The sequence below is a fragment of the Giraffa tippelskirchi genome, chromosome 1 (assembly GCF_054371585.1).
Source record: "Giraffa tippelskirchi isolate mGirTip1 chromosome 1, T2T-mGirTip1v1.2.pri, whole genome shotgun sequence".
NCBI lineage: Eukaryota > Metazoa > Chordata > Mammalia > Artiodactyla > Giraffidae > Giraffa > Giraffa tippelskirchi.
Window position 1 is genome coordinate 90,348,138 of NC_137275.1, and position 24,955 is coordinate 90,373,092.

The window sequence follows — 24,955 nt, forward strand, 5'->3', positions numbered from 1 at the left end:
CTCTCTTTCCGGTCCGCCGGATTATGAATGACGGCCGCCGCCGCTGCTTCCTTGAAGCGCTCTACTTTGTTTCTGTCGTGGCCTCGTTGGCAGCGAGTGGTCAGCGGACGGAGACTCCCTGAAGTGGCCTCGGGAAACTCGGCTCGGGCGGGGCTGGAATGCGCTGGCGGCCCCTGTCGTCTACCCACTCACGCACCCTCCCTGCCTGGCCGCGCCTCTGCGACCAGGTAAGGAGGGCGCAGTCCCCGTGACCCCGAAAAACCGCCTCTTAGCAGAGGGGGAAACAGGATGGACGATGCGGGCAAGGGTGGGAAGGGTGCGAGGCTCCCGTCCCCTTCCCAGTTTTTCCAAGACCAGCGCCCGTGGCTTCTCTAACGATGGAATGGAGCAGCTTCCAGTTGCAGCAATCTAAGGGGCCGTTTGCCATTTGCTGCTAGGAATAGTTTGTGTAGATTTCTTGGGTCGTCTTTAACTTTTTTTTTGGCACTTAGTTTTCTCTCCCAGCCCTTCCTCATTGGAGAAAACAGTTGTTTGTGAATATTAGCAAACTGTTGCTCCAGTGAACTTGCTTCATTTGGGGCCATTTGCTTCTATTGCATCATCAAAGCTGTGTTTCACTTTGGTTTAGGATTAGGTGACTTGTTTTTTTCCTTCATTCTTAATGTCATGAACCCATCTTGGATATCAAGAAAATGCCAACACTTAATAATACATCTTGGCAAAAGTATTGATAGAGGAGATCGAGTACTTCTTTTTTCCTAAGCTTATCTAGAAACAGTGTTTAAAAGGGAAAATGCAAAAGCAGGCCACAACTAGTGGTATGACAATTTAAACTTTAACCATGGTCATTTAAATAGTATGGAATAAAGTCTTTGTTATAAATACTATTGAGTAATTTGATGTCATATTGAATAAATCAAATATCAAGCTATGTGACTTTTTTTTTTTTAACTCCCTGGTGAGTAGTATTTGTAGATGTTCAATCGCTAAGTCATGTTACACTCTTTGCAACTCCCATGGACTACAGCACACCAGGCTTCCCTGTCCTTCACTATCTGCTGGAGTTTGCTCAGATTTATATCCGTTGAAACAGTGATGCTATCTAACCATGTCATGCTCTGCCACCCCCTTCTCCTTTGCCTTCGGTGTTTCTCAGCATCAGGGTCTTTTCCAGTGGGCCAGCTCTTCACATCAGGTGGCCAAAGTATTGGAGCTTCAACTTTAGCATCAGCCGTTTCAATGAATATTCAGGGTTGATTTTCCTTAGGATTGACTGGTTTGATCTCCTTGCGGTTCAAGCGGATCTCAGAGTCTTTTCCAGCACCACAGTTCAAAAGTATCAATTCTTCAGTTCTCAGTCTTTGTTATGGGTCCAACTCTCAAATTCATGCATGACTACTGGAAAAAACCCTATCTTTGACTATACGGGCCTTTGTCAGCCCAGTTATGTCTCTGCTTTTTAATATGCTGTTTAGGTTTGTCATAGCTTTCTGTCAAGTATCTTTTAATTTCATGGCTGCAGTCACCATCTGCAGTGATTTTGGAACCCACAAAAAAAAAATCTGTCATTGCTTTCTCTTTTTCCCCTTCTATTTGCCATGAAGTGATGGGACCCGATGCCACGATCTTTTTTTTTTGAATGTTGAGTTTTAAGCCAGCTTTTTCACTCTCCTCTTTCACCCTCGTCAAAAGGCTCTTTAGTTTCTCTTCACTTTCTGCCATTAGAGTGGTATCTGCATATCTGAGGTTTTTGATATTTCTCTTGGCAATCTTGATTCCAGCTTGTGAGTCATCCAGCCTGGCACTATATGCAGAGTACTCTGCATATAAGTTAAATAAGCTGGGTGACAATATACAGCCTTGATATACTTCTTTCCCAATTTTGAATCAGTCTGTTGTTTCCATAACTGTTGCTTCTTGGCCTGCATAGAGGTTCCTCAGGAGGCGGATAAGGTGATCTGGTATTCCCATCTCTTTAGGAATTTTCCACAGTTTATTGTGATTCACACAGTCAAAGGCTTTAGCATAGTCAGTGAAGCTGAAGTAGGTGTTTGTCTGGAATTCCCTTTCTTTCTCTATGATCCAATGAGTGTTGGCAGTTTGATCTCTGGTTCCTCTGCCTTTTCTAAATGCAGCTTGAACATCTGGAAGTTCTCAATTCACATACTGCTGAAGCCTAACTTGAAGGATTTTGAGCATAACTTACTAGCATGTGAAATGAGCACAATGGTATGGCAGTGTGAACATTCTTTGTCATTATCCTTCTTGGAGATTGGAATGAAAATTGACCTTTTCCAGTCCTATGACCACTGCTGAGTTTTCCAAATTTGCTAACATGTTGAGTGCAGCAGTTTAACAGCATCATCTTTTAGGATTTGAAATAGCTCAGCTGGAATTCCATCACCTCCACTAGCTTTGTTGGTAGTATTGCATCCTAAGGTCCACTTGACTTCACATTCCAGGATATCTGGCTCTAGGTGAGTGACCACAGCATCATGGTTATCTGGGTCATTAAAATCTCTTTTTGTATAGTTCTTCTGTGTATTCTTGCCACCTCTTCTTAATCTCTTCTGCTTTTGTTAGGTCCTCACTACTGAAAGGATTGCCTTAAGCATATCTCATTATTCCACATTGTGTTTTTAAGTTTTTTTTATGTGGACCAATTTCATAGTGTTTATTGAATTTGTTATAATATTACTTCTGCTTTATGTTTCGGTTTTTTGGCCATGAGGCATGTGAGATCTTTGCTCCCTGACCAGGGATAGAACCTGTACCCTCTGTGTTGGAAGGTGAAGTTTTAACTGCTGGACTGCCAGAGAAGTCCTAGAAATCATGTTTGAGTTATACCTGAAGGCAATATTTTAAGAGATCTAATTTCAGAAATAAATCTGGAAAAATCAGTGAGATTTGAAAATTATTATATCAATTCCTTTATTTTTTTACACTTCTGTTATATGTTTGTCTGCTTTAAACAAAGCTCAAACTTGAACTTTTGTAGTAGAGGGCCCATCAAGGGTTTTGGAGAGGTTGTTTTTGTTTGTTTGTTTATCTGAACATGTGTTTGTAACTTTTCTATCACCTGTGATTTGAAATAAGAATAAATGCTGACTATCCAATTGATCTTTCTAACCAACAATTTAGCAGACTTTGAAACTGAACAAATTCTGAAGCTAGTCAACGAAAACAACTCTACTATACATAATTCCTTAGCACATATTGTTTTTAATCTTCAAGTTTTTTAACTAGCCTACTGAATTCTGTTAGGATTAGTACTTGCAAAGCAAGGATTTATACCATTCAGTTCATGATGAGCACAGATATTAGTTACTGTGGGGATTCAGTAAGTTTATTTCAGGTTTGCTGATGTTTCTAACAGGTTAGCATTTCATGCTGTGGCTCCTTGTTAATTGTGAGGTCAAGCTTATCTGCAAGCATTATGATTCTTTGGCAACAGATGACTCCCTGATTCTGTGGAGAGAAGATGCCACAGTTTCCTTATGGCTAAGGCTGTAGTAAGCTTTCTTACTTTTAAATAGTTTTTCCCCACTTCTTGCCTTGATAAGAAAACAGCTAATTTTAATCATAGGATTTTGTCCTCTAGGACTTAGTGATATGTGTCTCGATGTTTCACAACATAGCACTGAATAGCTCGGTTTTTTCTTCCTTTTTTAACCTTTAATATCTAAGGTAATAAGCTGCTATTTAACTCTGTAGAGGCAGAGTTTTCTTTTCTTTTTTTTTAACCTATATTATTGAAAGAAAACAATGAGATATTTGCAACCCAACACTGTTATTTTGGGGATTTCCCTGGCTGTCCAGTAGTTAAGACTCCCTGCTTCCAATGCAGGGGGTGTGGGTTCAATGCCTGGTTGGGGAACAAAGATCACACCTGCCACATGGCATGGGGAAAAAAAAACAACTTGTTATTTTTATGTATAAAATACAAGTTAGGTTCTAATACTCATAATGTTGAACGTTTTTATGTAGTAGAGAATTAAAATGAGTTTAATTTTAAACTTGAATCTTTAAGAAAAGTAAGAGTTTGTCATTTTTTTCATACTTATAAATTTCTTTAAACTATTCGATATAAACAGTTAATATTCAAGTGAACTTAAGATATCCCATTTATACTCCAGAATTTTGTGACTCCTGGTTTTCAGCCTTAAATAACAAACAGGTTTTTTTTTTTTTCAATATTTGGTTTCAATCTTTTCTGTTTTTAAAAAATCTTTTTGTATTATATTGGAGTATAGTTGATTAACAGAGAAAATCTTTTCAACTCAACACAAAATCTCTTATTTTTCTTGAGAAATTTGGAAATAGAAAGCGTAATTTGAAGACTTGCCCATCAGACTTGGTGTTTTTTGATAGTATCAGTGCATAAGGAATTTGGGGATAAATTACAAGTAGATAACAATACTATTTATTTAGAGGATTACTAATGTGATAGGTGTTGTTCAGTACTCACGACATACTAATACTGTTGTTATTATTATCTCTTTTTATGAATGAGAAAACTAAGGCGCAGAAAAAATTTATATTACGAGATACTAAGTATCAGAACCAGGATTTAAACCCAATCAGTCTGCACCAGAGTCTAGACTCTTATTCATTACTCAGTGTATGAATATTCTACTTGCTAAGTAAATATAGAGAATCTCGTTAGGTTCCTAATTCTCTTGCCTAAATATCAGTTCAGTTCAGTTCAGTCGCTCAGTCGTGTCCGACTCTCTGCGACCCCATGAATTGCAGCACGCCAGGCCTCTCTGTCCATCACCAACTCCCGGAGTCTACCCAAACCCATGTTCATCGAGTCAGTGATGCCATGCAACCATCTCATCCTCTGTCGTCCCCTTCTCCTCCCGCCCCCAAACCTACCCAGCATTAGGGTCTTTTCCAATGAGTCAACCCTTCGCATGAGGTGGCCAAATATCAGTAGACATAAAAATGTTTATGCTTTATTTACAAGTTTGAGTGGATTCTAGTTATACTTTTTCCAACTCAGCTCACAGTGGTGTGTTTCTTTATTTTAATTTATACATAGTTTGCTCTTAAAATAGATTTATTTGGAAGAGAAAGAATGGTGTCAAGAAGAATGAAGCTCATGTTGTACCAAGACTAATGTTCTCAAAAATACTGTCATTACAGGGATTAGTGATAATCATTTATGTACATTTATTCATTTATACAGTCCTTGAACTAAAATTTGAGTACTGTTTACCATTGGAGATGTGCAGTAGTAAGTGCTGTAATGAAAAAGAAAGCAGGATAGGGGGCTAGGAAGTGTTAGGAGTGCTTTTTCAATTCAGGTAGTCAGGAGAGACTGCTCTGAGTTAATATTCAGAGACCACAGTGAAATAAAGGAGCAAGCCATGTGAATATCTTGAAGAAGAATATTCTAGGCAGAAGGAATTGCAAGCACCCAAATTCTCAAGTGTAGGAGCACTGCTGGCATTGCACCAGAACAGCAAGGAGAATTGGCTTGAGGGAAGTGAACAAGAGGGAGATAGGTCAGAAAAGAAGGACAGCCAGGGTCACGTCAGACCTAGACACCATGATAGGAAATTTGAATTTTATTAACTGTGCTGAGGAGCCATTGAATGGTTGTGAGCAGAGACATGGTCTGATTTATGTTTTTGAAGGATCACCTTGACTCGAGTTGGAGAATTGACTGTTGTGTAGGAAATAGTTAATGGGCTTTTGCAGTAGTCCTTGAAAGAGCTAGTGATGACTTAGATTAAGGTGATATTGGTAGGTTCTAAGAAGTTAGTATTACCATGTATTTCAAAGGCATAAATAGTAAAGTAAGAGAGAAAAAAAAGAATTGAGTGACACTTCATAATTATGGGCCCAAGTATCTGGGTAAATGGTGTTGCTAGTTTATCAAGAAGGAGATTACTTGAGGAAAGAGGAACAGATTTAGAAAAATGTCTGAGTGAAGATGTCAGGTAGGCTACAGGAGTCTGAAGTTCAGGGGAAAGTTTGCAGTAGAGATAAATATCAAGAATCATCAGTAATATTTAAACCTGTAGCACTGTAAATCACCTTGGACAGTGCTATCATAGTATAAGTTGTAGCTCATGGATCTTGGAATCAATTTAGTGAGCACTAACCAACATTAAAAACAAACAAAAAACAACCCTGGAAAAAAAGAAGAAGAAAAGATAAACTGTTAGTTATATCTCCTATGGTAGGGTAGCTTTTTGTGAGTCTTTTGTTTCAGTTTTATTCCGTGTTTAATGACCTTCATTATAACGTTTATTTCTTATTGTATGGCATGATCAAAAGTTTGAAAGCCAGTAATTAAAGGTGTGAGTTTAAGTTGAGAATAGGGCAAAGTGCTAAGCTACAGGTCACTAAGAGGTCTGAGGAGGATCCAGTAAAGGGAATTAAGAAGGAATGATCAAAAAACGAAATCCAGTGCTGAGAATTGTCAGATACTCTGTCTTTAGCATGGAGGTTTTTATCAAGAATGTACATGCTCACTCAGTGTCTCCAACTCTTTGCAACCCCATGGACTGTAGCCTGCCAGGCTCCCCTGTCCATGACTTGTCCCAGGCAAGAATACTGAAGTAGGTTACCATTACCTTCTCCAGGCGTTCTTCCAGACCTGGGGATGGAACCCCCATCTCCTGTGGCACCTGCACGGGCAGGTGGATTCTTTACTTCTGAGCCACCTGAGAAATTTGCTAAGAATAACATTGTTTCTGATGATTTTCACTCTGGTGAAATTGTGGCTGTGATAAAATTGCAATATGGTTCCACTTATGAAGTTTATAAAGTAGTGCTATTTATATTAGAAAAATACCCATTCCTTAATGTTTTCCTATAAGATCCCTTTATAGATTCAAATAATGCTTTTGGATTGAAGTACAGTTCTAATTCATGTAGTGGAAGTAAAATGTACTTTAAGGATTATGAGGGCTGAAGTAATGCATAAAATTCTGGATGCTTATTAAACATATTTGATAGGCAATAAAATGTATATAATATTATTTAGAATTGCATTCTTTGTACCTTTAACATTTATTAAGCTCTTATCAAATTCCAGCCACAGTAATAATTTCTTACTTAAAAAATACAGTCAATTGGTTAGTATTTTTGTTGCAGTTATGTACTTTTGGACTTTATTATGTAATAAATAGGGCTTTCCAGGTGACATTAGTGGTAAAGAACCCACCTGCCAGTGCAAGAGACATAAGGGATGCAGGTTCGATCCCTGGGTTGGGAAGATCACCTGGAGGAGGGTATGGCAGCCCACTCTAATATTCTTGCCTGGAGAATCTCATGGACAAGGGAGCCTGGCGGGCTACAGTCCGTAGGGTGGCAAAGAGTTGGACATGACTGAAGCGACTTAGCATGCACACACATGGAATATATAACTTATCTATTTATCTGTTATGTAATGTGTAGTTGCCATAGATCCAGACTTGAATTTCGAGCACAGAAACTTTTAACTTTTTTTCTGGCTTCCAGAGAAGTATGCTTATGTTCAATATTTATGGTGTTTTTTTCTTTCTTTATATACATATGCACTGAGTAAACTATTGATAATAAAATGACTTCAGATAAGAAAATACCTATAAAACTCATTTCCCCTTTGATGTATGAAATGTTTCACTTTATCATCACTAGAATAAATGAATAAAAAAGATTAAATTCCTGAAATACTAAACCTATGACTACATTTGTTTAAAAATATCTTAGAAAATTCCCAAGTAATGAAACCAAAGCTTAAATATTTATTTTTTACCTGTTTTTGTGCTTCCGAGGTGACTCAGTGGTAAAGACTCCTCCTGCCAATGCAGGAGGCCTGGGTTCAGTCCCTGGGTTGGGAAAATCCCCTGGAGAAGGGAATGGCAACCCACTCCAGTATTCTGGCCTGGGAAATTTCATGGACAGAGGAGCCTGACAGTCTACAATCCGTGGGTTCACAAAAGAGTTGGACATGACTTAGTGACTAAACAACAACCTGTTTTTATTGCCTCTGCAACATTCCCAAGCAAGGGAGGAGATGCACACCCCATCAGCTCTGTTCAGGCATCTCAAGCTTGTGGTTTTGTCTTCCGCTTTCTCACTCCCTCTAAGTGCAGTGTGGCACCTGTCAAAGCTGAGAAAGAGCAGATGACAGCACTTTTGTGCTGGGCAGAAATGTAATCTGGAGTAACAAGATCTGTACCCCAGCTCCATGCCTTGGAGACCCCAAGGATGATTCTACAGCACCTACCTTTTAAAAGCTCATGACATAAAAGTGATAACATGAGGAATTCACTAGGTAGAAATGAAGAAGAAAATGTGTTTCTTTTGCTGTATTTTCAAACTTTAAACAAAAAATGTGTTCTACTTTCTTGAAAAATTAGACATGGTACATGCCAAAAATAGATATCAAAATTTTACACGTTTGCTAATACTGAATATTTATTTTAGAAATTATAGTAAAATTTAATGTGGAGAAATTGTCCAGGGAGAGGGATTGGTTTTTTAAACCCCAAGATCATTAAGTAATATTTTTAGTCTTCAAGGGGAAAAAAATACCAATATTTATATTTTAAAAAATAAATTATGTTGAGTCAACAGTTCAGTTCAGTTCAGTTCAGTCGCTCAGTCGTGTCCGACTCTTTGCGACCCCATGAATTGCAGCACACCAGCCCTCTCTGTCCATTACCAACTCCCAGAGTCTACCCAAACCCATGTCCATCGAGTCAGTGATGCCATCCAACCATCTCATCCTCTGTCGTTCCCGTCTCCTCCTGCCCCCAATCCTTCCCAGCATTAGAGTCTTTTCCAATGAGTCAACTCTTCGCATGAGGTGGCCAAAGAATTGGAGTTTCAGCTTCAACATCAGTCCTTCCAATGAACACAGGATTGATCTCTTTTAGGATGGACTGGTTGGATCTCCTTGCAGTCCAAGGGACTCTCAAGAGTCTTCTCCAACACCACAGTTCAAAAGCATCAATTCTTCGGCGCTCAGCTTTCTTCACCGTCTAACTCTTACATCCATACGTGACCACTGGAAAAACCATAGCCTTGACTAGATGGACTTTCTTGGCAAAGTAATGTCTCTGCTTTTAAATATGCTATCTAGGTTAGCCATAACCTTTCTTCCAAGCAGTAAGCGTCTTTTAATTTCATGGCTGCAATCACCATCAGCAGTGATTTTGGAGCCCAGAAAAATAAAGTCTGACACTGTTTCCACTGTTTCCCCATCTATTTCCCATGAAGTGATGGGACCAGATGCCATGATCTTAGTTTTCTGAATGTTGAGCTTTAAACCAACTTTTTCACTCTTCTCTTTCACTTTCATCAAGAGGCTCTTTAGTTCTTCTTCACTTTCTGCAGTACTTTGCATTTTCTCTTAGGCTTCTCATTAATTATTAGTTATCTCCAGGGACAGATTATTGCTATTCTCTTTTGTTGACATTTAGCATTTATTAAGTGCTCACAGTAAAAAAAGTTTGTGAAATGTGTAAAAGTTACTTCTCATGGTCCTTATGTGCCTCAGTTCAGTTCAGTCTCTCAGTCGTGTCTGACTCTTTGTGCCCTCATGGACTGCAGCACACTAGGCCTCCCTGTCCATCACCAACTCCAGGAGTTTACCCAAACTCATGTCCATTGAGTCGGTGATGCCATCTAACCATCTCATCCTCTCTCGTCCCCTTCTCCTTCTGCCCTCAATCTTTCCCAGCATCAGGGTCTTTTCAAATGACTCAGCTCTTCAAATCAGGTGGCCAAAGTACTGGAGTTTCAGCTTCAACATCAGTCATTCCAATGAACACTCAGGACTGATCTCCTTTAGGATGGACTGGTTGGATCTCCTTGCAGTCCAAGGGACTCTCAAGAGTCTTCTCCAACACCACAGTTCAAAAGCACCAATCCTTCGGCCCTCAGCTTTCTTTATAGTCCAACTCTCACATCCATACTTGACCACTGTAAAAACCATAGCCTTGACTAGATGGACCTTTGTTTGGTAAAGTAATGTCTCTACTTTTTAATATACTGTCTAGGTTGGTCATAACTTTCCTTCCAAGGAGTAAGCGTCTTTTAATTTCATGGCTGCAGTCACCATCTGCAGTGATTTTGGAGCCCCCAAAAATAAAGTCTGCCACTGTTTCCATTGTTTCCCCATCTACTTGCCATGAAGTGATGGAACAGGATATCATGATCTTAGTTTTCTGAATGTTGAGCTTTAAGCCAACTTTTTCACTCTGCTCTTGCAGTTTCATCAAGAGGCTCTTTAGTTCTTCTTCACTTTCTGCCATAAGGGTGGTGTCATCTGCATATCTGAGGTTATTGATATTTCTCCCAGCAATCTTGATTCCAGCTTGTGCTTCATCCAGCCTAGCGTTTCTCATGATGTACTGTGCATATAAGTTAAATAAACAGGGTGACAATATACAGCCTTGACGTACTCCTTTTCCTATTTGGAACCACTCTGTTGTTCCATGTCCAGTTCTAACTGTTGCTTCCTCACCTGCATACAGATTTCTCAAGAGGCAGGTCAGGTGGTCTGGTATTCCCATCTCTTTAAGAATTTTCCACAGTTTATTGTGATCCACACAGTCAGAGGCTTTGGCATAGTCAATAAAGCAGAAATAGATGTTTTTCTGGAACTCTCTTGCTTTTTTGATGATCCAGCAGATGTTGGCAATTTGATCTCTGGTTCCTCTGCCTATTCTAAAACCACCTTGAACATCTGGAAGTTCACTGCCTCAGGAAGTGGCAGATATATATGTACTCTAATTTTTTAATATTAATATTTCAGCATATCCTGGATCAAAAGCTGTAAAATAGCATGATGTTGTTTTTAGTCTTCTGTTGTGTGTGTCTTTTTTAAGTTTTAACAGGACTAGTTTCTACTAGTTCCATGAGGAAATTGATTATGTTTTCTTTCAAATCTGCTCCTTAGGAAGGCACTTAGGGATCTTCTTTATAGTATGGCTATGTCCCTTCCCTGTTCACCTGAAACTCTTTGTCACAACTTTGTTGATCAGCTATACCCCAAAACAAAATAAAAAGTTTTTAAAAATTTTAGAAAAGGAAGGTAGAACATGACAAATGTGACATATATGCACAATAAAACTGTTATTTGCTATTTAAAAAAGTGATCTGCTTTATAGGGTGAACAAAAGGAGTTAAGAGGATTGGTAAATTAATCAGCAAAAGATATAGAGGGGCAAACTATATCTATATAGTTTAGGTATAGAAATAGCAACCCACTATCTCCAAAGAGACTACCAGTTTTCTACAAAAGGTTGGTTTCTTTTGCCTGTGAGCTTTAACAAATGCCCTTTAATACTTTCTTATAAAATCAGCTCTAGATGAAGAGAAAAGAAAAAATCCAAAAGGTAACTAAGTTACCTTAGGAAGAAAATAGTTTCCTTTGGTTAAAAAGTTGTTACTTTTAAATTACATGAAATAATTTTCTCCTAGATAATCTTTTAAATAAGTAACAAGCCATGGTGCAGATCTGTTACGTTTTAATAAAAGAAATATAAACTAGTGATTATTCGCATTACAAAGAATTTTTCCAAGACATAATGTTACTGTGTATATCTTTACTAACTATATCTCTTTGTTATAATGAATTATTAGCTCTTTAATAAAAAACGTTGAGGACCAAGATTAATGAGTACTTGATTGTTTTGCTTTTAATTAAAAAAAAAAAACTAAGGAATTTACAATATAAAGAAAATTTAGTTGACTTTAATACCGTAAAATTCAGGGTACACTAACATTTCAAATATGCTTAAAGAGTTGCAAGTATGCTTTTTAAAGGCTTTTGAAATAATTTTTTTAATTTAAAATATTTTTTCTTTAATATACCAGTTAGTATATGGCGAATGCTTTTAAAGGGTGCCATCTAGTGTCAGTTTGTGAATTTTGATTTATGGATTAGAACATGGGGAATTTTAGACCCAGGAAATGTAGAAATCAAACAAAAAGTCTTAGTTGACAAAAGTCTTAAGGATTATGACTTGAAAACACCCATCAATAATTTGACCACAAGATTGTGTATGTTTACATCTTTAAAATAATGAACATGTCTATTCATCTATGCATTCACTCAGTGCTTTTTGATTATGTGTGTGTGTGTGTGTATAAAATATCAGACCTTGTTTTAGACATAGCAGTGAATAAAATGAAATTTGTAATCTCATGGAACATGCTATTGGAGGAAGACAAGAATAGATGTATAGTATGTTGCAACAGTGATAAATGCTAAGTATTCTTGATTATTTCTTGCGTCCCATTCTGTTCCTCTTTTGTTCTCACCTATAGTGAGACCGATAAGTACTTGACTGGGAGGGCTATACTGCAAAGCACCCGAGGTATGCTCATTTTAAAGAAGCTGTGTATAAAATCTCTTTGCGTGCATGCGTGCTAAGTCACTTCAGTCGTGTTCAACTCTGTGCAACCCCATGGACTCTAGCCCACCAGGCTCCTCTGTCCATGGGATTTCCCAGGCAAAAATATTGGAGTGGGTTGCCATTTCCTCCTCCAGGGGATCTTCCCAACCCAGGGATCGAACATGCAACGTTTACATCTCCTGCATTGTCAGGTGGGTTTTTTACCACTGGCACCACTTGGGAAGTCCTAAAAACCCCTTAAGACTAGTTCATTGCACAATGTAGGCCTCATTCTTTTGGAAGCCGTTTATTCATGCCAAGAACAAATTTTTGTAGATTTATATCTATCACAAATCCTTGCTGATTTCTAGAAAAAGTTTTAAAGTGTTCATCTTTTATTTTAGCTTTGCAATTACTATATCCTAAGACCTAAAACCACTTCAATTTATGCTTTAGGTAACCCAATGAAAGAAGAAAATGAAAGGCATTAAGAAAAGCCTTACAGAAGAATATCTGTACTTGGACTTTTCTCACCAAAAAGAAGGGTGCATCTTTCCTCTTCATACGTCTGTAACTTTATTTTTGTTATCATACTGTGACTGCACAGTCTTTAAAGTTTGCTTAGTCCTCCCTGGAGAAAGCACAGGTATTTCACTACTTAAAAATGTACCATCTGAGGGTGTTGAAGTACAGATTATTTCAAGGCAAGAGCTTCCACCAATAGTCCAGTGTTGCTGTTTACCTGCAGTAGTAGAAAGACCAGACAATTTCTGTAGAGCAGGACTTGCTGTTGTTCTGAGACACATAATCCAGAAGTCATATGAAGCAGACCCCTCAAAGAAGGAAATTTTGGAACTTCTGGGTTTTAAGAAGACCTGCTTGAAAGCTTGTGCTGAAGTAAGTAGAATGTCTCTTTTCTGTTATTTAAAGCCATAAGTAATCATTGCAGGCAGATTCTTTGTCTTCTGAGCCACAAGGGAAGCCCATAAGTGGTAACACATTCACTTGAATATTTATTTAACTCTCTGTTGGAAAATAAAGTTTAATTTACGTAAAAAATACTTCAGTAACCAATAAAAGAGTTAAAGTAGCCTTTCATGTGTACCAATATTTCAGTGCAATATTAGAAAATAAGAAGTAAAGATTTAATTTATGAGATTTAGAGACATTATTTTTAGGAAAAGATTTTTTTTAACCTTTTATTTTAATTATGTTGAGGATTAAAGGAGCTCAAGTAGCAATGTTTTAGAAATCCAGCTTTTTTTAGGGAGAGTACACTTTAGAGGCTTTGGGAAGTGAGGATTTACTCAGTAAGAGGATATAAGAGAATAGCGTATATTTCCAGATACAGGAGTGCTAAACCTACATTGCTTAATGTTATCACTTCTGAAGCACTGTGATAATGTCTCTTGATAGAGCATAGAGTCTAGCCCAGGAATGGTTTAGCTCAAGACTTAAATTCTCTAAACCAGTCTTGTTTTCCAGTATGAAGTTATTTTTCTTCAAGTTCGGCTGAAAGTAAAGAATTCTTTCATTTCTTGTTTTGTTTTGTAGGTTAGTCAATGGACCAGGCTATGTGAACTTACCATCCCTTTAGCTGTTGAGAATTTTCTCAAAGAATCTTTTGATCAACCCCCAACCATTCCTGCTGCAATACTAGAGCTTGAGAAAAAGCTTAGTGAACCCGTTAGAGTGCATAATGATGACAAACTCCGGAGGCAGAAGCTAAAGCAACAGAATGCTGCTGGGGTTGGACCTTCGCTTGCTAAGGAAAAAACGAAGAGCAAGTGTCATAGACAGGAAACATCTGAAGAGGGGGACTCTTCATCTGCAAGCCTGGAACTGAAAGTGGCATTCTCAAAGCTCACAATACACAAGGAACCCGCTTCTGCCAACAGAGAGCCTTCTCACATCAGAAAAGCAAAAGCCTCTGACTTGCCACCTCTGGACCATGTGTTTGCAGAAGGCCTGTACTTCACATTGGCAGATATTGTGCTCTTGCCCTGTATCCATCATTTTTTGGTAAGGTTTATCAGGAGTCTATACACTGTTGTAGGTTTCAGTCTATAAAGCTTCCCAGATTTGAATTCCTATTCCATTTCTTATTATGCTTCTGGGCAAGTTATTATTATCTGTCTGCATTTCCTTATCTGTAAAACAGCGATGATAGTAGTACCTATCTATTTGGTTCAGTGTGAGGAACAAATGACAATTTGTGTAAAGTAGGAACAATGCTCAAACATAGTTGCTATCAATAAATGTTAGTAATTAGTATGACTTTTAGTTTTGAGTTGCTAAAATATTAGCATTTGTTATGATTATTAGGGACTTCCCTAGTTGCTCAGCTGGTAAAGAATCCCCCTGCCATGCAGGAGACCCCAGTTCCATTCCTGGTTGGAGAAGATCCCCTGGAGAAGGGATAGGCTACCCACTCCAGTGTTCTTAGGCTTCCCTGGTGGCTCAGACGGTAGAGAATCCAGCTGCAATACAGGAGACCTGGGTTGGATCCCTGGGGTGGGAAGATCCACTGAAGGAGGGCATGGTAACCCACTCCAGTATTCTTGCCTGGAGAATCCCATAGACAGAGGAGCCCTGCGGGCTATGGTCCATAGGGTTGAAAAGAGTCAGATACAACTGAACAACTAAGCACAGCATACAGCACATGATGATTAAGCTTAAATTGCTCTTGTGATTACCTTCTAATACTAGAGGTTTCAGTATTAAAATCCTGAAATCTCTGGTCAACTATATTTTATAATTAAGTCGTCACTTCAAATGGCTTGCTTCCCAGGTAGCTCAGGGATAAAGAATTCCCTGCAATGCCAGAGGTATGAGTTTGATTCCTGAGTTGGGAAGATGCCCTGGACAAGGAAATGGCAACCCACTCCAGTATTCTTATCTTACCTGGGAAATCTCATGGACTGAAGAGCCTGGCGGGTTACAGTTCATGGGGTCACAGAGTCGGACGTGACTTAACAACTAAACAAGTCACTTCAAATTCTTTACCACTAGTGCCACCTGGGAAACCACTAATTTCATTATGTCAGATGTTATTAAATCAGAAATATTTTACCCACATCTCTCTATTATGTAACAGAATTGTCAGTCCTATTCAATGCTGTGGGAGATTATAAATGGAAAGTTTCCATTTTTAGTTCAGGTGTATATATATATATATATATATATATATATATACATATATATATATATATATATATATGCATGCTAAGTCGCTTCAGTTGTGTCCGACTGTTCGCAACCCCATGGATTGTAGCCCGCCTGGTTCCTCTGTCCTTGGGATTCTCCAGGCAAGAATACTGCAGTGGGTTGCCATGCCCTCCTCCAGGGGATCTTACCAAAGCAGGGATTGAACCTTCCTCTCTTAAGTCTGCATTGGCAGGCAGGTGCTTTACCACTAGCTCGGAAATTTTTTTTCCCCTCCCGTCTGTGGGAGGGACAAAGGACAAGGTAGAAACAGTATCAAGTGAACATGGAAAGCTAGAGCTCTTTGTAGCTTTCCTATTGGTTTTCCATAACTGCATTTTTCCCACTTTGAAGCATTTCATGCTTTCCTTTACTGAGGAATCAGATAATGAGATTTTGTTTATTATATCTCACCAATACTTCAGTATGTTTACTGACAATTAAGAAAATATTTCTAATGAACATCTATGTATTTGAACATCTGTGTATTTGGAGACCAGTGCTTCACTAATAAGGTAGGTGGCATCAATCAGTTGGTGTTTTCTTAAAGAACATTTCTCTTTTCTTTAAAATGGGAGCAAAACAAGATTAGAAACCAAAATAACTTCAGAATTAAAGGATGTGAAAACAAGAGATTTAGGAATTGTTTAGATGTTGATTAGTATTGTAAATGTCACATGTATTCCTATGTCCATGGAGCTGGAGCTGGATGGGGAGAAAAACATAGATTTTTTTTTTTTTCCTAGTCAAATGATTTCTAAATTCTTGTCACCATTATTACCAACTTTAGTCGTTAAAGCAAGTCATTTGGTACATATTATGAAATACTGTTGATATTCATAGCTTCTTGGTCTTCTTGGATAACTCTTTGTTCCTAATTGCTTAAAAATTGAATCTTAGGTGGCACAACCATTAATTCATTCATTTGAGAAATTTATTTGAAAGCCTACTGTATATGTCACACTCTGTTATATACGCTAGGAATACAGTGATGAACAAGAGATAAAGAGTCCCAGCCCTTATGGAGTTAATATTCTAGTAGAAATAGAAGAATAGGGAAGATAGAAATGAACAAGTAGACAAATAAATAATATACATTGAAATAATAGTGAGTACTACAAAGGAAATAAAACAAGTTAATAGAGAAGACTTGAGTATTTGCTTTCAAATGCAACAAGACGTAAAAAATTGGATTCACCTGCATAAAGATGATTTTTAGATCGTTATCCAGACATCCATCTTTTACATTTGATTTTAGCTTAATTTAATACTGTTTACCTGATTAGGATCAACTGAGGTGAAGGTATTCCTAATTGAGAGGATTTTTCCCCCTTTAATCAGGTTGGACATCAGCCTGACCACTGCTGAGTAAATCTACCTAATACAACTAAGGAACTCTGTCTCAGTTTAATAGTGGAAAACTTGTACATTCACATGTACTCTGTGATTAAATTCTTCTCTTTTGACATTTATATGTAAACTAATTCTCTAAATATTTTCTTTTGTTTGTATTTTTCCTGGATCATCACATTTTCTTTCAGGAATTAATCTTTCTTTGCCAAAGCTTTGATGTTATTTTTGTTATATTTATTTTCCTCTTATAAGTCATCTTGGGTTATGAAGCAGCTGTTTTAGTTCAGATGGTGGCTATGATGCCAAACCTTTATACTTGTAATAACTCACATTGAGGTGATGAAGTAGCAGTCCAAATGATCAGAATCAGGATCAAGTTCATGATCAGGAATGAAGGTCAAATTACTAGGTTTGGATAGGAAACAATGGGCTACATCTAGAGCCAAAATATTTAGCCATAGAAATAAGATCAAGAATATGAAAAAGCAGTCAATTTTGCTAATTCAAGGTTTGGTATACCAGAGGTCAAAATTAGAAGAGTTAGGGAAAATACCCAGTTTTGTTAAACAGAAGGATGGCTTCCTGGTAGCTCAGACAGTAAGGAATCTGCCTGCAATGCAGGAGACCTGAGTTTGATCCCTGGGTTGAGAAGATTCCCCAGAGAAGAGAATGGCAACCCACTCCAGTATTCTTGCCTGGAAAATTCCATGGACAGAGGAACCTGGTGGGCTACAACCCATGGGACAGCAAAGAGTTGGACACAACTGAGCAAGCAAGCAAGGGAAAATACCCTATTTTGCTAAACAGAATAAAGCCTAATATGCAAAACAATAGCTAGGAGAGGCTGCAGTGTTACATCTAAACCTCAGCTCCAAGCTCCTTTTCCTCTTCATAGGTTATTAGTGGGCATAGGTAACCCCTGATAGCCCAACACTGCTTCCTGGAAGGTGCTTGATAAAATCCTCTCCTCTGGAAAGTTTCAGGAATGAATTTAAAAAGAATAAATTAAAATGCATACTACTTATGATTCCCCCTTCCCTTTGATTTAATTGCTAGCATCTTCTAGTATACAGAAGAGCAAGCAGAGGGGAGAAATGACAATGAATAGCCATACTAAGGTAAAATCTTGCTGATACCAGATAATCTTCAGATACCAGAAAATTTTATAGTTATTTTTAAGTTACTACTACTAAACAGGTACACTTTGATCGAACTGTTTAAGATTGTTCTACTCCTGGAAGATAAACAAATTGCCACTTTATGAAATATTTTTGTAATCTGCATATTTATGATTTAACATACTACATTTTAACTTCTAATGCTTTGAATTTAGTTTTTTAGAAGTATGACATTTGTTACAAAAATAAAAACATTGTAGAAATTGATTTTTCAGCAAAAATGCCTGTTAAATACCTCTTTCGTTGTTCTCATTGGTATAAAATTGAGAATAAAATGGGAATCTTGCTATTGGCTGACATATTGCAAAAATCATGAATGCTCTGGTTAATTTATATTTTCTATATCCTATCCTATGTCTTAGGTCCTTAAGAATTTTCAGTTTTAACTCACCAGTTCTAGACTGTTAGAAAAACACTAAACTGGGATTTTATTTCCACTTAGTTTACTATTTTTTACACTGCTTATGCTGCTCACCTAAACATTTGTTAGTTATGACATGCTTTTGAAAGAGTAGACATTATTAAGGAAATGACATAAAAGAATTACAACATACTGTACTAAGTGATAGAAAGTAATACAGAGGAGATCTTTTGAATAGATATAATGTCTTCTCTTTTTAGTCACACAAGTTTTTTCTGCCCCTTATTGTAATTAACTGCAAAGCCACTCCTGGTAGCTCAGACAGTAAAGAGTCTGCCTGCAATATAGGAGACCCAGGTTCAATCCTTGGGTTGGGAAGATTCCCTGGAGAAGGGAGTGGCTACCCAGTCCAGTATTCTTGCCTGGAGAATTCCATGGACAGAGGAGCCTGGTGGGCTACAGTCCATGGGATTGCAGAGAGCTGGATACGACTGAGAAACTAACTCTTTCATAAAGCTACTAGAATTTCATTTTGTGGTCTTCATAGCAGTTGTTTTTTTTTTTAAACCATTATTTTAAAAATAAATTCTCTTATTTTCTTGTCCTTAAGTAACTTGATTAAAATTTATAATGATTTTGATCTTATCAGCCAGGTAACATTTAAAAAAAATCATTTCTTAGGGACAAATTTAATTTTTATTTCACACATTTTTCATTAGTTTCTTCCTTAAATACATTTTCTCAGGTGTAATTAACAAATGTGGTTGCAGTACCTCCTGAGCTGTCTGGATAATGGCAGAGCAGCCTGGCATGTTGATTAACTGGGATGAACTGTCATGTAGAGTAAAAGTCCTCAGTTTTTTGAAACATGAATTATTGTTGCTTAATTATAATTTATTTCAAAAAGAGGGAAAGATGTCATATGCATCTAACAAATAAGAATAAATCACTACCAAGGGAAGTAAAGGAAAGTGAGGAAATGAGAACATTTCTTATTTGATTAATTTATCATGGCTTAAAGCTCAATTCCCTTAGCTCATAATCTATTTTCAGGCAACTAAGTATTTTGTTGAGAGTTAGAAACTTTTTTACTCCCAGAGTACCATTTAGGCAGTATTTTTCAAACTTTTTTACTTTTCATAGTAAATGATGCATTTTACAAGATGATTGAGCATACAAGTATACATCTTTATATTATACATACAAATATATACTTATAAATACAAAATAATCTGCCTTACTATATGCTGTTTACCCTGATATTTTCTATGTTATTTCATTTTTTTAAAAAACCTGCTATATTGATTTTAAAATCTCTTAATGGGTCATAAGCAGCAGTTTGAAAGACACTAATTTAAGGGATTATTCTTTGAAGACAATAAATGGTTTCTTGATCATCTGTTCAATCAAAAGTATTTTTTGCAAGGCAGTGGTTTAAGCACTTGTAGTATACAAAGAGCATTAGACATAAACCCTGTTCTTATAGTCAATTCTTATTTAACCTTAAAGTCTAGTTAAAATAAACCATATATATGTGCGAAATTGTTCATTAATTTTCATCCTTTCTGGCTTCTGTTTTGGCACTGGTTATAGCTAGATATATCTGTAGAGATTTTCTGTGATTTGACCTTTTTACTTTATCTCTTCATAATAAGTCATAATCTGTTTGTAACATTATAACTGTTTCTATGGAAACAGCATTCAGTGTCTTACAAAGAAGAACATTCTAATTTTTAAAGAAATTGAAGTTTGGTGGTGGTGCTAGGGAGAAAGCATCTGACCAAGGCAAAATAAACATTAATTTACATCAGGGGTAGTGGTTTCAGATGTTTTTAATTTGAATAAATAAGTCTTTCTTTAAATGCTGCATCATAATAAAAAGCAACAAACTGCTGATAAATGCAACTACATGGATGAATCTCAAAATCATACTGCTAAATGAAAAGAACCACATTTTATGATTCCATCTACATGAAATTCTAGAAAAGGAAGAATTATACACATGAGAAGCAGCTCAGTGATTGCCTGCAACTGACTGGGGAGCAGAGATTGATTGCCAGCAGTCACAAGGGAACTTTCCTGTGTGACATTGAGCGTTCGAGTAGTAGGTTATGGTGGTAGTTGCACAACTGTATAAATTTACTAAAACTCATTCTGTGAACTGTACGCTTAAAATGTGTGAACTTTATGGTATGTAAAGTTACTTCAATCAGCTCTTATAAAAAACAAAAATTATGTATAATAATATGTTTTGTTCTTTTTCTGCCTAGGTAATTATCTGCAGGAAACTATCTGGAAAGCTGGTAGAATTTCCACTGCTGGCTGCTTGGTACCAGAGGATTCAGGAAGTGCCAAGAGTGAAAACAGCAGCTTCTCAGTGTGGGATCCAATTTCTCGGTTTACCAGAATTACAGACCACCTCAAGTCAACAGCCCCCAAACTTAGATGAGACCGCATGTGTAGAGGAGCAAAATGATCCTTCGTTTATTGGAGGACCAAGACCCACTATGACTAAATTAATGGTAATTCAGTTGTTTTTATTAAAATTTTGTTTGAAAGATTCCATGTGATAAAAGTTGCTTAGTATACTACCCCAACTTGTAATTATCTATTGACATTTTTGTTAGAAATTTTATTTACATCACTCTTGACCAATCACACTTTCTGCTAGTCTTTGCATTTAAGTGAAATACAGTAAATTGAAGATGTTTACTATTATGTGTCTTTGGAGACAAACAAATCAGAATATATATTTTTAAGAGTATTTTTCTCAAAACATTTTGTTTTACATTATATACACCAAAGTCATATCACATCTGGTAAAGTTTATTGTTTTAACCAGATGTTTTTCTGTTGCAAGGAACTAGTCTTGGTTTTTTAATTTTGAGGTGATGATTTGAATTAAAGAAATGAGAGTGATTATCTCAATTTATTTGCCAAGGTTTTGTCTAAATTTAAGATTTTTGAATTCTGTTTTTAATTTATTCCTTGATTTTATGACCTTATATATAATAAGAATGCATATCATTTATTTTTATCTGTTTGCAACTTAATTTGTTTCTAATGGTACTAAGTGTATAAGTTTTCACCAATAGGCTTTCTCTTCACTATCATTCAGAACAATTTGCAAAAGGAACTTCCGTGGTGGTCCAGTGGCTAAGACTGCGTTCCTAATGCAGAGGGCCCAGGTTCGACGTTCGACCCCTGGTCAGGGAACTAGATACCACATAAATATGCATCCACATAAATACATAAATATTTAAAAATATTTACAAAAATGGCTTGCTTTTAACTTAGACTACTTGAAGATTTATTTGAATAAGGAATTCATGAAGTAATTTGAGCTAGTCATCTGAGTTGTATTGGCAAAAGAATTAGTATATTTTTCTTACTTGGGTTAGGAAGTATTTGAGTTCTAGTGTTAACAAAGTTCTTTGATTTAGAAAAGCACAAGAAGATGTTAGTAGTAACACGAGCTCCTCATCTCTTCAGCTAAATTTTGTTAGGCTAGTGATGAAACAATGAAACAGGAGTTGATTATAGAAGATATAGCAGTTTGATATGTCTTGATCAGATGGTTATATTGTTCAGCAATCTTTCGTTTACCTCCTGATTGTTTTGTTTTTAAAAATAATTGTCAGGAGAGTAATCTTTGTATAAAATACTAATTTTTAAAATTTTAGCAAACCAATAATCCGTGCTTTTATTTGAATTCATACTTTTACAGAGTCTTGAAAAAAGATTGGTAATTCAGATTTTTCTGCCTATGCTTTTCCGGCAACAAAATGATATTAGGAAAGACATTTGCATTCGTTCCATTTTAAAATATTTATAAAAAAGAGATAAATATATTCAGAGAAAAGTTAAACAATCATAAAAATAAGCCCTTTGTAATAATATTAAAAATATAAAGGAATCCTGAAATCTTAATTTACAGGGCATGAGTTAGTTCACGTCCTCTAAGAAGCAAATTGCAAGATAGGGTTAGATGTGCTGCAGGAATGCTGAGGGGAACATCTGTGAGGGAAAGTGGGGAAGGCACCAGAGGAGGGTGCAAGAGCCTTCAGAAGGTGGTGCAGGCTTGACCACTGTGCCTGAACACAGGAAAGGAAGGAAGGTTGCATCAGAAAAGTCAGACTTCAGTGCAATTCTGCGAAGGTTTTGTCAAGGTAGTGGGGAATCCTTGAGTTTCAATCCTCTGTCACAGAGTTCCATATTTCTTTAAAGTGGCCTGCACTCTTAGTCTCTGTGCCTAAGACTTAGTCACTGACTTGGCAATAGTCCCTGGGAAGGCTGTATTAGAGACCAGGTGACTTGGGTTCTAGTCCCAGCTTTGTAGTCAAGCTAACATTATTATTATACCTTCAGTAAGGCGTTTAACCAAAAGGTCTCAATTTCTCCTTTCATAAATTAGGAGACTGAGGTATACATTTGTATATGAGTCATTTCTAATTTTAAATCTTTATGATTGTATGAAAGTTGACTGGGACATCACATCAGCGATTTTAAAAGAACAAAGTTTTCAAATCTAAAAATAAATTAAAATTTCAATTTTCTTTTAATTCTACCTTGATTGTGTGTTCAGTTCAGTTGCTCAGTCGTGTCTGACTCTTTGCGACCCCATGAACCGCAGCACACCAGGCCTCCCTGTCCATCACCAACTCCCGGAGTCCACCCAAACCCATGTCCATCGAGTCAATGATGCCATCCAGCCATCTCATCCTCTGTCATCCCCTTCTCCTCCTGCCCTCAATCCTTCCCAGCATCAGGGTCTTTTCCAATGAGTCAGCTCTTCACATGAGTTGGCCAAAGTATTGGAGTTTCAGCTTCAACATCAGTCCCTCCAATGAACACCCAGGACTGATCTCCTTTAGGATGGACTGGTTGGATCTCCTTGTTGGATACATTTTTTCTTTTTATCACTTTCCCAGCTTTATTAAAGAAGTTCACCAGAGTAACATTTTCCTTTTTAATAGGGCATTGTTTTTGCTAAGTTTCTCATTGTCGCATATTTGAAAGACAATATTATATCAAATTAACATATTCTGTGAATGTATTAATTTTATTTATACTGTAATTTTTCATTTCTCTATAGTCATAGTTTGTGTGTGTGTGTGTGTGTTTGCCTTTTTTTTTTTGCCAATTGCATGCTGCTGCTGCTGCTAAGTCGCTTCAGTTGTGTCTGACTCTGTGCAACCCCATAGACGGCAGCCCACCAGGCTCCCCCGTCCCTGGGATTCTCCAGGCAAGAACACTGGAGTGGGTTGCCATTTCCTTCTCCAGTGCATGAAAGGGAAAAGTGAAAGTGAAGTCATTCACTCGTGTCTGACTCTTAGCGACCCCATGGGCTGCAGCCTACCAGGCTCCTCCGTCCATGGGATTTTCCAGGCAAGAGTACTGGAGTGGGGTGCCATTGCCTTCTCCGACTGCATGAGGACACATGAAATTGGCCCTAAGTAGGTGTGTAAAATACAAAAAATTTTCTTGTTAATGCTCATATCTCACCTTTTTTTCCTTCTGTTTTCTCTGGCACAGCCTTGCCTCCAAAATCTCCCATATTCTCAAGAGGTTTTAAATTTATGTATTCATCCAGTCAGTCAAAAACTGTACATTTATTTACTAAACACCAGACATTGTTCTGAATGTTGAATATATGAAGAACAAATTGGACTGCCCTCATGGGGTTTATATTCTGGTGGGGGAGGTAAATAAAAACCACAAGTAAATATGTAACACATTAGTTAATGATAAGTGTTATAAAACTAATGTGGGATGAGGGGAGTGGAAATGATGGCAGTCATGATCATATTTTAGATAAGGTGATCAAGAAGGCTTAACTGATGAAGTGAAGACATTGATCAGATAACCAGAATGAATATTTGAAGATTTGGAGGATATGTTCTAGGCATATGGTCCAGCTAGTAGAAGACCCTGAACAAATTTACAGAGACAGAAAGTGGATCAGTAGTTGCCCAGGGCAGGGAGCTATGGGCAGAGAATAGAGTGTGTGCAATGGGTATGAGATGTCTTTTTTTGAGATGATGAAAATGTTCTCAAATTAGATAGTGGTGATGGTTACACAACCATGCATATTTTAAAAACCATTGTATTGTACTCTTTAAAGGGACAGATTTTATGGCATAGAAATTATATTTCAAAATAGTTGTATTTTATAAAAGACCCTAAGTTAAGAATGAATGTGGTAAAATGAGGAATAGCAAGAAGTTCAGTATAGCTAGACTGGACTAAGGGAGTTATAGGAAAGAGGTGATGATGTCAAAGAGATGCGTTTATCTTTCTGGAGGCAGGTAAGTACTCTGGCCTCTACACCTGTAGCTATACCTATGCCCCAACAAAAGAATCTTTTTACTATCTCCTTTTGGACTGGAATTCAGCTAGTCTTCATGGTGGAAACTAATCTCCTAAACTAACTGATACAAAGGGGTTAATGATTGATTTTCAGGGATTTTTCTTTTGAATAAGCTATTCCTAGAGATTAAAAAAAAAAAAAA

The 24,955-nt window shown here is 37.1% G+C and overlaps 1 protein-coding gene across 11 annotated transcripts in view; it reads left to right on the forward strand.

Moving 5' to 3' along the window:
• The window catches only part of GSTCD (glutathione S-transferase C-terminal domain containing), a 142,865-nt gene that overhangs the window by 387 nt on the left and 117,523 nt on the right, over positions 1 to 24,955 (forward strand). For 5 of the 11 annotated variants that reach the window (XR_014051786.1, XR_014051784.1, XR_014051787.1 and 2 more), the window contains exons 1-4: positions 11 to 227; positions 12,804 to 13,244; positions 13,902 to 14,369; positions 20,714 to 20,965. Coding sequence is in view for 4 of the 11 variants with exons in the window: in XM_081484168.1 (XP_081340294.1) it covers positions 12,825 to 13,244; positions 13,902 to 14,369; positions 20,714 to 20,965 (1,140 nt within the window). In the remaining 7 variants the exon portion in view is untranslated. Of the gene's footprint in view, positions 1 to 10; positions 228 to 3,464; positions 3,513 to 12,803; positions 13,245 to 13,901; positions 14,370 to 20,713; positions 20,966 to 24,955 lie in introns of those variants that run through there. The other 6 variants (XR_014051790.1, XR_014051792.1, XM_081484179.1 and 3 more) reach the window with 2 other exon arrangements.